Below are 15,137 nucleotides of genomic sequence, written 5' to 3'. Positions count from 1 at the left end.
AGCTGTGCAGCTCTCGGCAGATTACAAAACTTTTATAACCAGCTTCTTTATCTGAAAAGTAGGAAAAGTATGACCTAACTCAAATTATCTTTGTGGAGATTAAAGTGGAAATCTTGGCACAGATTAGAAATTCACTAAATACTTTCTTCCAAGACCTATGACTACTGCCTAATTATTTGGGTTATAAAAGGCCTGAGGCTCTGAGACATCACTAGAGCCAAAGACTAGAGTAAGGGTAAAGAGCCAGTTCGTGTTCTCTCTCTCTCTCTCTCTCTCTCTCTCTCTCTCTCTCTCTCTCTCCCTCCCTCCCTCCCTCTCTCTCTCTCTCCCTCTCCCTCCCTCCCTCCCTCCCTTCTCTCTCTCTCTCTCTCTCTCTCTCTCTCTCTCTCTCTCTCTCTCTCTCCCCAGTTCCACAAAAATCTATATTTTATTTTGAAACAGGGTCTTAGCCAGGCACGGCACATGCTTGTAATACTTGGGAGGCTGAGACAGGAGCATTGCAAGTTCAAGGACAGCATCAGCAAGTAATGAGACTTTCACCAACCCAGTGAGACTGTAGTTCAAAAAAATGCGCGTGCGCGCACACACACACACACACTTATGTAAATATGGCTGAGGGTGTAACTTAGAGGTAGAATGCCCCTGTGTTCAATTCCCAGTACCAAAGGGGGGGGGGAGTCTTGCTAGGTTGATGAAAGTCCCACTACTTGCTGAGGCTGTCCTTGAACCTGCAATCCTCCTGTATCAGCCTCCCAAGTACTGGGATTACAGGCTTGAACCATCTTGATCATTTCCTTCTGAGCTCTCACCAAGATATCAAAAAGATCCAGCTGGGCACTGTAGCACAGGCCTGTAATTCCAGTACGTGGGAGACTGAGATAGGAGGATCACAGTGGCTAGCCTCAGCAACCTCATGAGGCCCTCCACAATTTAATAGAGTCTGTTTCAAAACAACAACAAAAAAATAAGGCTGAGAGTGTAACTCACACGTAGAATGCTCTAGTTCAGTCTCTAGTAACACAGACACACACACACATGCGCACGCAAAAGACTTCACAAGCTGAAACACTTTTAGATCCCAAGGAGTCCCTCTTTGCCTGTATGTCCTGGGTCCTGTGACAACGGCACATGCCTATTCTGAAGATATAGATAGCAGTAGTGAATTGTGCCCTACCCCAAAGATATTTCCAAATCTCGAACCTGAGATCCTCTTGTCCAGCCTCCCAAGTACTGGGATTATAGGCATGTGCCACCATATCCACCAAATCCTAATCCCCAGAACCAGTGAATATGAGCTTATTTAGAAAGGTCTCTGTAGATATAATTAAGGATTTAGAGATGGGATCAATACTTCATGCCTAGAGTGAGCCTTAAGTCCAATGACAAGTGTCTTTTTGTGTGTGTGTGTGTGTGTGGTAGTGAGAATTGAACCCAGTGGCGCCTACCTCTAGGCTACACCCCCAGTCCTTTTTATTTTTTATGTTGAAACAGGGTCTCACTAAGTTGCTGATGCTGGTCGCGAACCTGAGATCCTCCTGTCCAGCCTCCTAAGTACTGGGATTACAGGCATGTCCCACCATACCCAGCTCATGAAGAAAATATTTAAAATAACAAATGTCCCAAGACTTCTGAAAAAGAAGTCAACAATAGCTTCCTTCCCCAGGAGATAAAATCTCTTCTTTCATCTGGGTGTTGTGGCATAGGCTTGTAACCCCAGTACTTGGGAGGCTGAGACAGGAGGATCATAGGCCAGGCTCAACTACTTAGTCAGGCCCTACACAACTTAGTGAAACTGTTTCAAAATAAAGAATAAAAAATAGGGCTAGGGGTGTAGCTTGGAGATAGAGTACCCCTGGGTTCAATCCCTACACACACACACACACACACACACACACACACACACACACACACACACACTCCTTTCATCTAAAAATGTGGATCTATGCATGTGAACAGGTGTATTTGTGCAGAAACTGTCACGGTTTATCCAGAAATGATTTCAACCTTGATATCTTGTCTTTATCACTTGAAAGATTTCACTACAAAACAGATCTCTGATCCTGTCCTGTAAATCTGTGTCACATGATAAACCAGGACCTGAGCTATGTTTGTTTGTTTGTTTGTTTGTTTGTTTGTTTGCGGTACTAGGTATCGAATCCAGGGGCCTTTTACCTCCAAGCTATACCCCCAGCCCTATTTTATTTTTATTTTGAAACAGAGTCTTGCTAGGTTGATGAGAGTCTCACTACTTGCTGAGGCTGGCTTTAAACCTGTGATCCTCCTGTCTCAGCCTTCTAAGTACTCTGATTACAAACATGAGTCACCACTCCTGGCTTATACAGTAACTTTTAATCATTTCTTTCATTTGAAATGACAAAGAATAAGCTGGGCATGGTGGCCCACGCTTGTAATCCCAGCATTGGGAGGCTGAGACAGGAGGATCAGATTGTGGTTCAAGGACAGCCTCAGCTACTTAGTGAGGCACTTTGCAACACAGTGAGACCCTGTTTCAAAATAAAGAATAAAAAAATAGGGCTGGAGTTGTAGCTTGAAGGTAGCCCCCAGCCCTATTTTGTGTGTGTGTGTGTGTGTGTGTGTGTGGTACCGGAGATGGAACCTAGGGGCTTTCTACCCCCCAGGATACACCCCCAGACCTATTTTCTATTTTATTTGGAAACAGGGTCTCACTAAGTTGCTGAGAGCCTCACTAAGTAGCTGAGGCTGGTTTGAACCTGCGTGATCCTCCTGTCTCAGCCTCCCAAGAATGGGGATTACAAGCTGCAAAACCCGTTTTAAAAATAAAAATAGCCTGGCGTGGTGGCACACGCTTGTAATCCCTGCGTTTGGGAGGCGGACAGGAGGATCGCGCAGGTTCGAAGCCAGCCGTGCTGGTTTAAGAGACCCTGTTTCCAAGTAAAAAATATAAAACAAATAGGTCTGGGAGTATAGCTCAGAGGTAGAAGGGTTTCCAGGAACCCCCAGTACCACACACACAAAAAAAATTACAATAAGATCTTGTACTCCATTAAGATGTATGACTACAATGCACCAATAAAAAATTAAAAAATAAAAATAAATTACAGTAAAGATCCAACTTGAGAATGACCCCAACATAGACATTCAACCTCCATGCTACATCCCCAACCTGATTTTTAAAATTTCTTATTTGGAAACAGAGTCTCACTAAGTTGCTAAAAGCCTCACTAAATTGCAGAGGCTGGTTTTAACCCTGAAATACTGTCTCAGCATCCCAAGTACTGGGATTATAAGCGTGTACCACCATGCCTGTTTTTTTTTTAAATACTGAAGATTGAACCTGGTGGCACTCTATCAGTGAGAGACACCCCTAACCCTTTTTATTTTTTATTTTGAAGCAAGATCTCACTGAGTTGCCCGAGATGGCTTCCAACTTGTGATCCCCCTGCTTCAGTCTCCCATGTAGGTGGTGCACAACCCTAACGGGCTGTTCCTATAAATGTTCCTGAACTTCGTTTTGTAAAACCATTGGTTACTTGGGAACAGCTCCATCCTTTTGTGTCTTGCTCTTACTTTTAAGTTTTGTTAGATAGGACCAGAGGAGTGTTTATTACAGGTCTAATTTTTCCCCACTTCTGAGGTAAGCCTCTTTTTAGTGTTCTACCTGATGTTCCACAAATTATGAGGTTTTCCTTTCTGGATGGTGGGAACAGCCTATCTGTTGCCCTGTAAGCCCTACATATTATTCTCTAATTTTTCTGAGTGGTTCTTTACCGGAATAGTTTTGTCACAGGACTGGCCTGATTAGAATTGGACTGACTATTAGAGGGGGAACTGTATGGCAGGTCTCCAGAATTTTCTGTGCAATGCTCTCCTCTCTGGCACTTTTCCCTTAAAACTTTACCTACCCTGGCATCTGCTTTGGTTTGGCCATGGTTTGTTCCCCAGAAGTTCACATGCTGGAGGCTTGATCCTCAATGTAATAGCATTGTCTTCTCTCTCTTGATTTCTCCCTCACCAGTACTTGGGAGGCTGAGACAGAATTGCAGGTTCATGGCCAGCCTCAGCTACTTAGTGAGGTACTCCACAACTTAGTGAGACTCTGTTTTTTGTTTTTGGTGGTACTAAGGGTGGAACCCAGGGGCTTTCTATTCCCAGACTACACTCCCAGACCTATTTTATATTTTATTTGGAAACAGGGTCTAAGTTGTTGAGAGCCTCAATAAGTAGCTGAGGCTGGCTTCACACCTGTGTGATCTTCCTGTCTCAGCCTTCCAAGCGTGGGGATTACAAGCGTGTGCAACCATGCCCGGCTGAGACTCTTTTAAAATAAAGAATAAAAAATAGGGCTGGAGGTGTAGCTCAGAGCTAGAATACCCCTGAGTTCAGTCTCCAATACCACAAAAAACAAATAAGTAAATAAATTAAAAGATCTGGGGATCTGGGCTTGGTGGTGAGTGTTTGTAATCCCAATACTTGAAAGGCTGAGACAGGAGGATCACAGGTTCAAAGGACAGCCTCAGTAACTTCTCAAGACCATCAGCAACTTAGCAAGACCCTATTTCAAAATAAAAAGTAAATAAAGCTGGGCATGGTGGTGCACACTTATAATCCCAGTACTTGAGAGGCTGAGACAGGAGGATTGCAGGTTCAAGGCTAACCTCGAGGCCCTCTGCAACTCAGTGAGATTCTGTTTCAAAAAATAAAGAATAAAGCCGGGCGTGGTGGCGCACGCTTATAATCCCCGTGCTTGGGAGGCTGAGACAGGAGGATTGCACAGGTTCGAAGCCAGCCTCAGCTACTTAGTGAGGCTCTCATTAACTTAGTGAGACCCTGTTTCCAAATAAAAAAATATATAAAATAGGTCTGGGATTGTAGCCCAGAGGTAGAAGGCCCCTGGGTTCTACTCCCAGTACCACCACCAAAAAAAAAAAAAAAAAAAGAATAAAAAATAGGACTGGGTGTGTAGCTTGGAGGTAGAATGCCCCTGGGTCTGACTGATCCCCAGTACCAATAAATAAATAATAAAATAGGGCTGGAGGTATGGTGTGAAGGTAAAATCCCACCCTGGGTTCAATCCTAAGTACCATACAAAAGGAGAGGGGCTGGGGATGTAGCTCAGTGTAGCTTAAGGGTTCAATATCAAATACACACACACACACACACACACACACACACACACACACACACACACTGAGGATTAGAAAGTTTAAGTAGCTTCCACAATAATGCCAACAACTAGTTGGTGGCAGAACTGGAATTCAAGCATGTCTAACCATGTTCTCAACTTCCATGTAATATTTTGTTCTATAAAGTTTTTCCAGACCACAGTCTTCCTTGATCAAAGGCCAGCCTCAGACTGTGCAGTCTAAAGCACTTCCCCACCCTGAATTCAGAATTCCCATATATCAAAATGGAAGATGCTGCTGGGCGTGGTGGCGCATGCTTGTAATCCCAGCGCTGGGGAGGCTGAGACAGAAGGATCGCACAGGTTCGAAGCCAGCCTCAGCTACTTAGTGAGGCTCTCAGCAACTTAGTGAGACCCTGTTTCCAAATAAAGTATAAAACATAGGTCTGGGAGTATAACCCGGAGGTAGAAAAGCTCATGGGTTCCATCCCCAGTACCACCAAAAAAAAAAAAGGAAGATGCTGACCAAAGTACTGATTATTACTTTACACTTACTTGCTTTATATTACATGAGCATTGTTGAAGAAATCGGTGTTGGGTGATATCAAAAAATATTTTGTGCAGTTTGGTCCCAAACTCCTGTGTGTCAGCTGCCTAAAACAGGCCAGATAGAAGGTACTGAGTTCCAGTATGAAACCAAGGAGGAAGTATTCACAGGATGGGTAAGTGGGGAAAGGATGAGGCAGACAAGGCACTGACATCCCTCACATTGTGTCCAGAGTTTCCTGCATCTGTACGGGAGCACATACAATAAAAGGGCCTGGGATACTTGGCCTGGGATAGGTTATAATGGCTCCCATGTGTCTTCCCATTTCTGTCACTAGACAATATTCTTCAACCAACGTTTTTACTCTTCTGTGTCTATAGCAAATAAATATCCCAGAGGTTCATCCGCTCATGAAGGGGTTATATAAATTGCTCTTCTATAAAACAAGTACCAAGAGAGCAGAGGCTCTGTTATGCCAGGTAGGCTGATATGAGAGCTCTTCCTCAGACAAGCCTTTAGGGAGGAAAGCAACCGAATAGTAGTCTGCACACATGAGAATGGGTAACATCTCTTGACACTTAAACATAGAATCATAGAGATTATGAAAGGAGGCCTGAGTAATCACCTAATACAACATAGCAATTTTATAGAGGAGAAAATGAAATTCAAAAATAAGTAACCCCTCCTCCCCCTACGATCTCACAGGTAGAACAAAAGTTAGGGCTTCTTTTTCTTTTCAGTACTAGGGATTGAACCCTGAGGCATTCTACTTCTGAGCTACACTCCAAGCCCTATTTTTATTTTTATTATTATTATTATTATTATTATTATTATTTTATATTTTTTGGAAACAGAGTCTCGCTGAGTTGTGAAGGGCCTCACTAAGTAGCTGAGGCTGTCCTCGAACCGTGATCCTCTGGTATTTGCCTCCCGAATGGTGGGGTTACAAGCCTGAGCCACCACACCCAGCCTTTTATTATTCTTTCTTTGTTTTATTTAAAAATTTTTTTTTTTGTGGTACTGGAGATTGAACCCAGAGGCATTCTACCTTCAAACTATACTCCCAGTCCTATTTTTTATGCTTTTTTTCTCTTTTGCGGTACTGGGGATAGAACTCAGGGTCATTCTACCTCTGAACTACAACCCCAGCCCTAACTTTTATTCTTTATTTTGAAAAAGGATCTCACTACTAAGTTGCAGAAGGCCTCACTAAGTAGATGTGGCTGTCTGTGAACTATAATCCTCCTGTCTCAGCCTCCCAAGTACTGAGATTACAAGCTTGTGCCACCATGCCGTTGGGATTATAGGCATGCACTACCATGACCAGCTACAAATATGTCTTAAAACACTTAGACTTGGTACTATACAGCTTTATAGTAAAAGAAAACAAAATAATGTTTCTAAAGCATTGTACATGTTATAAAGATAGGTAGTAGGATGTCATTAAAACTCTGGCATTTATTGCCAGGTATGATGGTACACACGTGTAGTTCCAGTACTTGAGAGGCTGAAACAGGAAGACTGCAGATTTGAGGAAAACCTTAGCAAGTAGTGAGACTTTTATCAACCTAACAAGACCCTGGTTCCAAACAGGGGGAAAAAAATTGGGCTGGAGGTATAGCTTGAAGGTAGGATGCCTCTGGGTTCAATACCCAGTGCAACCACCAAAAAAATAAAAATAAAAATAAAAAAACATAAAACACCCTGGCACTCTTAATCATCCTGAATCTCCTACTAACCTGAAGGGCCTGGAGACATGTCCTTCGAAAGCTACTGGAGGTACTTCCAGTCACCACACTCATGATGGAATTCACAGCCACAGAGAGTGAGCCCTGAAGTTTCTGCTGAGCCTGGAGATATGACAAATGAGGAGAAGACTGCATTAAGCCCAAACTGCTGGCTCAGAGAATCCCAAAAGGGCCAAGGATTTCAGAACCAGCAGGACCTCAACAGTCCCTGCCCCCTACAACAATACTTACTGAGATCATGATATATCTTTACGTCATGACCCTTAAAATAAAAATGTTATGCTTTTTCCTTCCACAGAGATTACGGATACAGGCACATTCAGCAAAAATAGACATTAAACAGGCAATAAAACAGGTACATTTTCTGTTCTTTAAAAAGGCTTTAAGTTTTGCTTTCTTTGGATGGATGGCTTTTTCTCTGAAAAAAAGGAGCTATACCAAATAGAAAATATGTTTCCAAAAGGGCATGGGGCGGAGGAAGTCAGGGAAGAAGAGAATGAGGCAATATTAAAGGATTAGGGAGCTGCAAGGTCTCTGGTCTGATTTCCAAGTCTTTGATCCATCTTGAATTGACTCTCGTGCAGGTTAAGAAAGTGGGGTTTATTCCCATTTTTCTACATATGGTTAACCAGTTTTGACAACACCATTTGTTGAACAGGAGTTTTTCCAGTATATGTTTTTGCCTCATTTGTCAAAAATCAATTGTCTGTAAGTGTAGATTTGTTTCTGACTCTTCTATTCTGCTCCATTGGTCTATGCGTCTGTTTTTTTAAGCCAGTACCATGCTGTTTTTATTACTATGGCTTTGTAGTATAGTTTGAAGTCAGGTATTGTGATGCCTCCTGCATTGTTCTTGTTGCTAAGAACTACTTTGGCTATTCTGGTTTTTTTGATTTTCCAAATGAATTTAAGGACTGATTTTTCTATGGTATGTTTGTGAGGAGTGATTTTGGTAATTTAATGGGGATTGCATTGAAACTATAAATCACTTTTGGAAGAATGGCCATTTTGATGATATTTATTCTGCCTATCCAAGAGCATAGAAGAGCTTTCCTTTGTTTTTTTGCAGGTCTGGGGATGAAACCCAGGGGCATTTGAACTACAAGCTACACCTCCTGCCCAATTTTTTATTCTTTATTTTGAAACCGGGTGTCACTGAGTTGCGGTAGGCCTCACTAAGCTGAGGCTGTCCACGAGCTTTCCATTTTCTAAGGTCTTCTTTGATTTCTTTTTTCAATGTTTTATAATTTTCCTTGTAGAGGAATTTTATCTCCTTGGTTGAGGTTTATTCTTAAGTATCTTACATTTTTGTGGGATATCATGAATAGAAGTGTTTTCTGGATTTTTCAGTGGATTTATGGCTAGCATACAGGAAAGCTTCTGATTTTTTAAAATAAATTTTTATTGGTGCATTGTAGTCATAGATCTCAATGGGATAAAAAAAACTTGTGGAGATACACATGCACACATCACCCAATCAGCCCCTACCCACTCTCTAACCTTTTCCCTCCTCCTTCCTACCCATGCTTGACTTCCTGATTGACTCTATGTTTAAGCACATCATGTACTTTAAAGAGTTTCCCTTTTCCTCCGTCTTATCCCCTCAGATATGTCACCTTCATTGCTCCTCTATAGGGTCCCTTCTTCATCTAGAGTTCCTCCTGTTATCCATTTCTCTTAATATTTTGCACATTAAGAAAAGCATCAAGCCAGGAATGGTGGCGCACGCTTGTAATCCCAGCATTTGGGAGGCTGAGACTGGAGGATCACAGTTCACAGACAGCCTCAGCTACTTAGTGAGGACCTTTGCAACTCAGTGAAACCCGGTTTCAAAATAAAGAATTAAAAAATAGGGCAGGGGGTATAGCTCAGAGGTCGAATGCCCCTGGGTTACATCCCCAGACCTGCAAAAAAAGAAAGAAAGAAAGAAAGAAAGAAAGAAAGAAAGAAAGAAGAAAAGTATCTGATTTCTTTTTTTGATTTTTTTTTTGTGTGACATTTCACTGTAAATGCCATAATTTTGTTCTCCCTTATGGCTTGGCAAAATTCCATTGTGTACATATTCCATAGTTTTTTGTTTTGTTTTGTTTTTTTTGTGGTACTGGGGATGGAACCCAGGGGCCTTCTACCTCCAGGCTACACTCTCAGACCTATTTTATATTTTATTTGGAAACAGGGTCTCTTAAGCCAGCTGAGGCTGGCTTTGAACCTGTGCGATCCTCCTGTCTCAGCCTCCCAAGCGCGGGGATTACAAGCTATCCCATAGTTTTGAAATCCACTCATTTGTTGAAGGACATCTTGGCTGGTTCCACAGTTTGGCAATGATGAACTGTGCAGCTATGAACATGGTTATTCATGCATTAGTTTGGTATTTTGGTTCTCATTCTTTTGGGTAGATACCCAGAGGTGGTATTGCTGGATCATATGGTAAGTTTGTTTTCCTTCTTCTGAGGATCTTCTATACTGTTCTCCAAAGTGGTTGTACCAACTTGCAATCCCACCAACAATGTATTAGAGCTTCTATTTCTCCACACTTATTCCCATTTACTGAAAGCCTGAAAGCCAGAAGGTGAGTAACTTTGACAGGATGATCCACTCACAACCAAGTGTTTTTTAAATAGAGGTCACTTGGATCTGGAAATCTGCTAAGGGATTAGGTGAGGCAGCGGCAGCTTCTATTGCTTCCTGGCCACACAGTTGTAGAAACCCGCTGGCCCTTTGCTGTGAAGCCGACTCCAGACCTAGCCTCACCCTGCGACAGGCTCTGGGCCCAGCCTTGCTGGCTCCAAAACTGGCCTCGCTGCCTGGCAGTCTCTGGTTCCTGTCACTGTGGGCATGAAGTTTACAGAGGTTCCCATTTTTCCCTCCATATATATTTTAGTAAGACAAAACAGTATGTGTCATTTGTAGAAGCTGAGAGACCAATTCTCTAGCAGCAATGGATTTTATCTCCCCACTGAAAGAGGAGACTCAGCCTCACCATGGAGAGTGAAATCCACTACTCCAAGCACGCCCTGACCCTCAGTGCAGCACAGAGGAGCGCAGCGGCCATGAGCTGAAGTCTCCCGGCACACCCGGTACAGCAAATTGGCCCAGCAATATGGGAGGCGCTCCCTCCGACTTGCCCTGGAAATTTTTCTTACATAATATGTTGTCTAGAATTCCTGCATATGTGTGGCAAGAGCAGTCTACTTTTGGGGAGATAGTTTCAAAAATTCAAGGTGAATTGGATTGGATCTGTCTGCCTCTCCTGAATACTGGCCGCCACCACTACCGCCATTTTGTTCGTCTCCGCAAAACTTCTTTTTACATAGTATGTTGTTCAGAGTTCCTGAGCATGTGGGGCAGGTACAGTCTACTTTTGGAGAGATTTCTTAAAAAATTCAAGGTGGATTTGGTTGGATCTGTCTGCCTCTCCTGAATACTGTCCGCCACTGCCACCTTCTTGGTCTCTCCTAGAGTATGTTGTTGTTAAGTATTCCTGTGCATGTGTGGTAGGAACAGTCTGCTTTCTGATCTCTTCTGCAATATCCCTCCAAAAATCACTTTTCTTGCAGTGGCGGGTGCCGTATTGCAGTCTTGCCTCTAATTCCACCATTTTCCACTCTCTCTCCTATATTTCAGATAGGAAGTCATGACTGGAAATGTTTCTGTGTGTTGTCCCAATCAGCTGTTAAATCAAAATCTGTTGTCCAGGGTTTCTCAGGGGGATGCACATCCTATTCGGCCGCTGCTAACCATCACTGCTATGGCCGTGGTCGCTGCTGCAGCTGCAACTGCAGCCACGCCATCTTCCTCCCTCTTCAATATTTTTTAATAAAAGAAAACAGTACATGTCTTTTGCAGGAGTCGGGGGCCCAAGTACTTAGTAGCAATGTGTTTTATCTCCCCGCCAAGAGTGGAGGCCCACAGCTTCACCATGGAGAGCGGATTCTGCTGTTTCGAGCTCACCCAGCCCCAGCGCTGTGCAGAGGAGCGCGGCATCCAGGAGCACCCTTGGCTCCTTGGATGCATGGCGCCAGCCGACCCAACTATGCGGGGCTCCATCTGATGTGCCCCAAACATTTTTCTTACATTGTATGTTGTCCAGAGTTCCTGAGCATGTGGGACAGGTGCAGTCTACTTTTGGGGAGATTTCCTCAAAAGTTCAGGGTAGATTAGAATGAATCTACCTGCCTCTTCCTGATACTGGCCACTGCTGCCGCCGCCATCTTCGCCCCCCTCCTGAGCATTGTTCTTACATGGTATATTGTCCAGAATTCCTGAGCATGTAGGGCAGAAGCAGTCTTTTTTGGGGGAGATTTCTCCTACAGTTCAAGGTGGGTTGGATTGGATTTATCTAGCTCTCCCAAATATTAGCCGCCGCTGCCACTGTCTCCGCCATCTTGGTCCATCTCTTCTCTCTTACATTTTATGTAGGAAGTCATAGCTGCCTCTCCCTGATACTGGCCATTGCCGCCGCCAACATCTTGGCCCTCCTCCCGACCATTTTTCTTTTTCTTTTTTTTTTTGAAAGATCTTTTATAATCTGAATTTTCATCTTTGGAAAGTTATTTGCATTTTGCAAATAAATTAGTTTTTAGTTAAACATGACCCAACATTTCCTTTCACCTCTACCTCTATTTAAATGAAATAAAATCTCGAAAGTCATTTTTGGCACTTATACTTTAAACACAGAAATGGGTTTTAAACTGATTAAATATCTCTTATTGTTAGTGGCTATGGAGGTTTAGATAAGATTGTTAGGAAAAAAGGACATTGAGCATATGGATATGGATTATTCCCCTGATAAGAGCGTGGATTTGCTCAAGGATGCTTAAAAATTTCTATTCATGCCTGTGTCTACTTCGTTTGGTATATTGTGCTAGTTCTTTTTTTTTTTTTTTTACTTTTTTATTGGTACACTGTATTCCTGCATCATAATGGGATAAAAAAAAAACTTTTGTAGACATACATGCACACATCGCCCAATTAGCCCCTACCCGATCCCAACCCCGTTCCCTCCCCATCCCTCCTTCCCATGCTTGGCTTAGTGGTTGACATCTAGTATTATAGCAATTTATCCAAAATTAACAATGATAATCTCACAGAACAGTTTCATTTGTCTGATACCAAGCTTTTGATGACTTAAAGATAACATTTCAATATTTCTTTTTGCTTTCTTTCTTACCAGAGAATATTTTTTTTCTTTTTTTTTAGATGAAACTATCATACATTTATTTATTTATTTATTTTTCAGAAAAAAAATCTATCATAATATGGAATATGGACTCTAGATACCCAAAACGATCTCGAAAAAGAACAAAGCTAGAAGATGTATATTTTCTGATTTCAAACCATATAAAGCTACAATAATTGAAACAGTGTAGTACTGTTATAAAGGCAGATATATAAACTATCAGAGTTAAAAAGCCTAGAGATAAATTCTTCCATATATTGTCAAGTTATTTTTGACAAGATTTCCATGAACATTTGGTGGAGGAAATGATAATCTTTTAACTAAATATTGTTGAAAAATAATAATTACATGAAAAAGAATAAAATTGGATCCTTACCTAACACCATATACAAATATTAACTCAAACTAGATAAAAGACCTAAATATAAATCTTAAGACTATAAACTTTTAGAAGAAAATCTGAATCATGAAACCTCACAACATTGAAATTGGCAGTGATTTCTTGGATATGATTTCAATGGCACAGGCAACAGAAGGGTAAACAAACTCCCTAAAAAAATAAAAAAATATTGTATATCCAAAGACAATGTAAACAGAGTTAAAAGTTACTGATAGAATGGGATAAATATTTCCAAATGCTATATCTGAAGGTATATTAATATTCCAACTAGAAATCCTAAATATTAGCAACAATAAAAGCAAACAATACAATTTAGAGATAGGCAAAAGACTAACATAAATAATGAATCTCCAAAGATAACCAATCTTAGTTGTCTGTTGGATGGAAAATCTTGTTTCTCTGGTTCTGGTGTGTGTTACCTAATTCTTTGTAGTTAATCTCTTTGAGTATTTTCTCTAGTGCTGGTTTTGAAGACATAAATTCCTTCAGTTTCTGTTTGTCATGGAAGCTTCTTATTTCTCCATCTAATTTGATAGAAAGTTTTGCTGGGTAGGAAATTTTTGGCTGGAAGTTGTTTTCATTCAGAGTTTGGAATATGTTACTCCAAGCCCTTCTGGCTCTCATGACTTGGTTTGGGAAGTCTGGAGTGATTCTAATTGGTTTGCCTCTGAATGTCACTTGGCCCTCTGTTTTTGTTGCCTTTAAGATTCTCTGCTGGGCTTCCACATTGGTCATTTTGACAATTATGTGGCGTGGGGATCCTCTTCTCCGATCCTGTCTAAAGGGGGTTCTATAAGTTTCCTGGATCTGTGTATCAACCTCTTGCTCTATGTTTGGAAAATTTTCTGCTATTACTTCCTTGAAGAGATTGTTGATCCCTTTGGTTTCACCTTCTTTTCCCTCCTCTATTCCAATTATTCTTAGATTAGCTCTCTTAAAATGGGCCCATATTTCTTCAATGTCAGATTCCTGCTGTTGGATTGTTTTTCTAAATTAGAAACTATGCGTTCATTTTTGGAGTGATCATCTTCTAAGAGCGAGATTCTATTCTCCATGTGGTCTAATCAGTTGTTTTTACTTTGAATTGAGGACTTTACTTCATTAATTGCATCCTTTATCTCTTTTTGGCTCTCTCTGAATTCTTTTCGAAACACCTCTATTATTTCTACAGTTATTTTCCTGATTTGATCTTCTAGAAATCTCTGAATTTCTGTTTTATCGGGTTCTGATGTTGTGGGGTTGTGGGCATTCATTGCTCCATTGTTATTCCTCTTTCCCATGATTTAGGAAGTTTGTGCCTTCTCTGGGTTCTTCCCTTGGGTCACTTAATCTGGATCTCGAGTCTGTGGTATCTCAGTCCCCACTACTCCTTTACTAGGTTGTATCGCAGAGTCTCAGACCCAGGGAGTCAAACGAGGCTGCTTTAGACCATGGGGGGGGGGTGCCAGGTTGGGCGTTCTCCTATGGTGTGATATCTTTGCCACCACCACTCCCCCACTGGGTCAAGTCTCTGGGAGTGCAGTACTGGGATTTCTCCTCTAGGGGCTGCAATTTGACTCACTGTTGATGCGTGCGCCAATGGAGCTGTAGTGGACTCGGTGGATTTGCTGCTGTTGCCGCCGGTGGCAATATGGCGCCGCTGCTACACCCTCGGCTGTGAGGCTGGTGTATTTCTTCTCTGGTTTTGAGCTCCACTCTGGGTCCCTGCAGGGTATGCTGAGCCCAACCACTGGGAGCTTTAGATGCTCCCTGCACCGAAAAATCTGCCAAATCCCGCCCGGCTGTTCCGCAGCGGCTCACCTCGGCTCGCTGTCCGCCACTCCTCTCTAGAGCCTGGTGGGCTGTTGAGTGCGTTGGTCTGGTGCCGTCCGGTGAACTCACCGCTGCCTCTGGCAGTAAGGCGCTGCTGCCGTGTCCTCGGGCGTGAGGCCGGCGTATCTCCTCTGTGGCTCTGAGCTCCATTCTGAGTCCCCCTCCTGTCTGGGGCCTGGTGCAGAAAGGGCTATTTTTCTTACATAGTATGTTGTCCAGAATTCCTGAGCATGTGGGGCAGGAGCAGTCTTTTTTTGGGGGGGAGATTTCTCTAACAGTTCAAGGCAGGTTGGATTGGTTTTATCTACCCCTCCCGAATACTGGCCGCCGCCATGGCTGTCTCCACC

The 15,137-nt window shown here is 42.4% G+C and overlaps 1 protein-coding gene across 1 annotated transcript in view; it reads right to left on the bottom strand.

Annotated features, from left to right (window-relative positions):
• TOP6BL (TOP6B like initiator of meiotic double strand breaks) overlaps nucleotides 1-15,137 on the bottom strand; it is a gene marked incomplete at both ends in the record, with an annotated part of 89,064 nt that overhangs the window by 9,104 nt on the left and 64,823 nt on the right. The window contains 2 exons of the mRNA XM_080693503.1: nucleotides 5,660-5,758; nucleotides 7,391-7,501. Coding sequence (XP_080549629.1) covers nucleotides 5,660-5,758; nucleotides 7,391-7,501 — 210 coding nt within the window. The remainder of the gene's footprint in view (nucleotides 1-5,659; nucleotides 5,759-7,390; nucleotides 7,502-15,137) is intronic.

Source organism: Muscardinus avellanarius (assembly GCF_963383645.1).
Source record: "Muscardinus avellanarius genome assembly, chromosome: 1".
NCBI classification, from domain to species: Eukaryota; Metazoa; Chordata; class Mammalia; order Rodentia; family Gliridae; genus Muscardinus; species Muscardinus avellanarius.
Note: the sequence above shows the minus strand (reverse complement) of the source record. Positions and strands in the feature narration are given on the sequence as shown.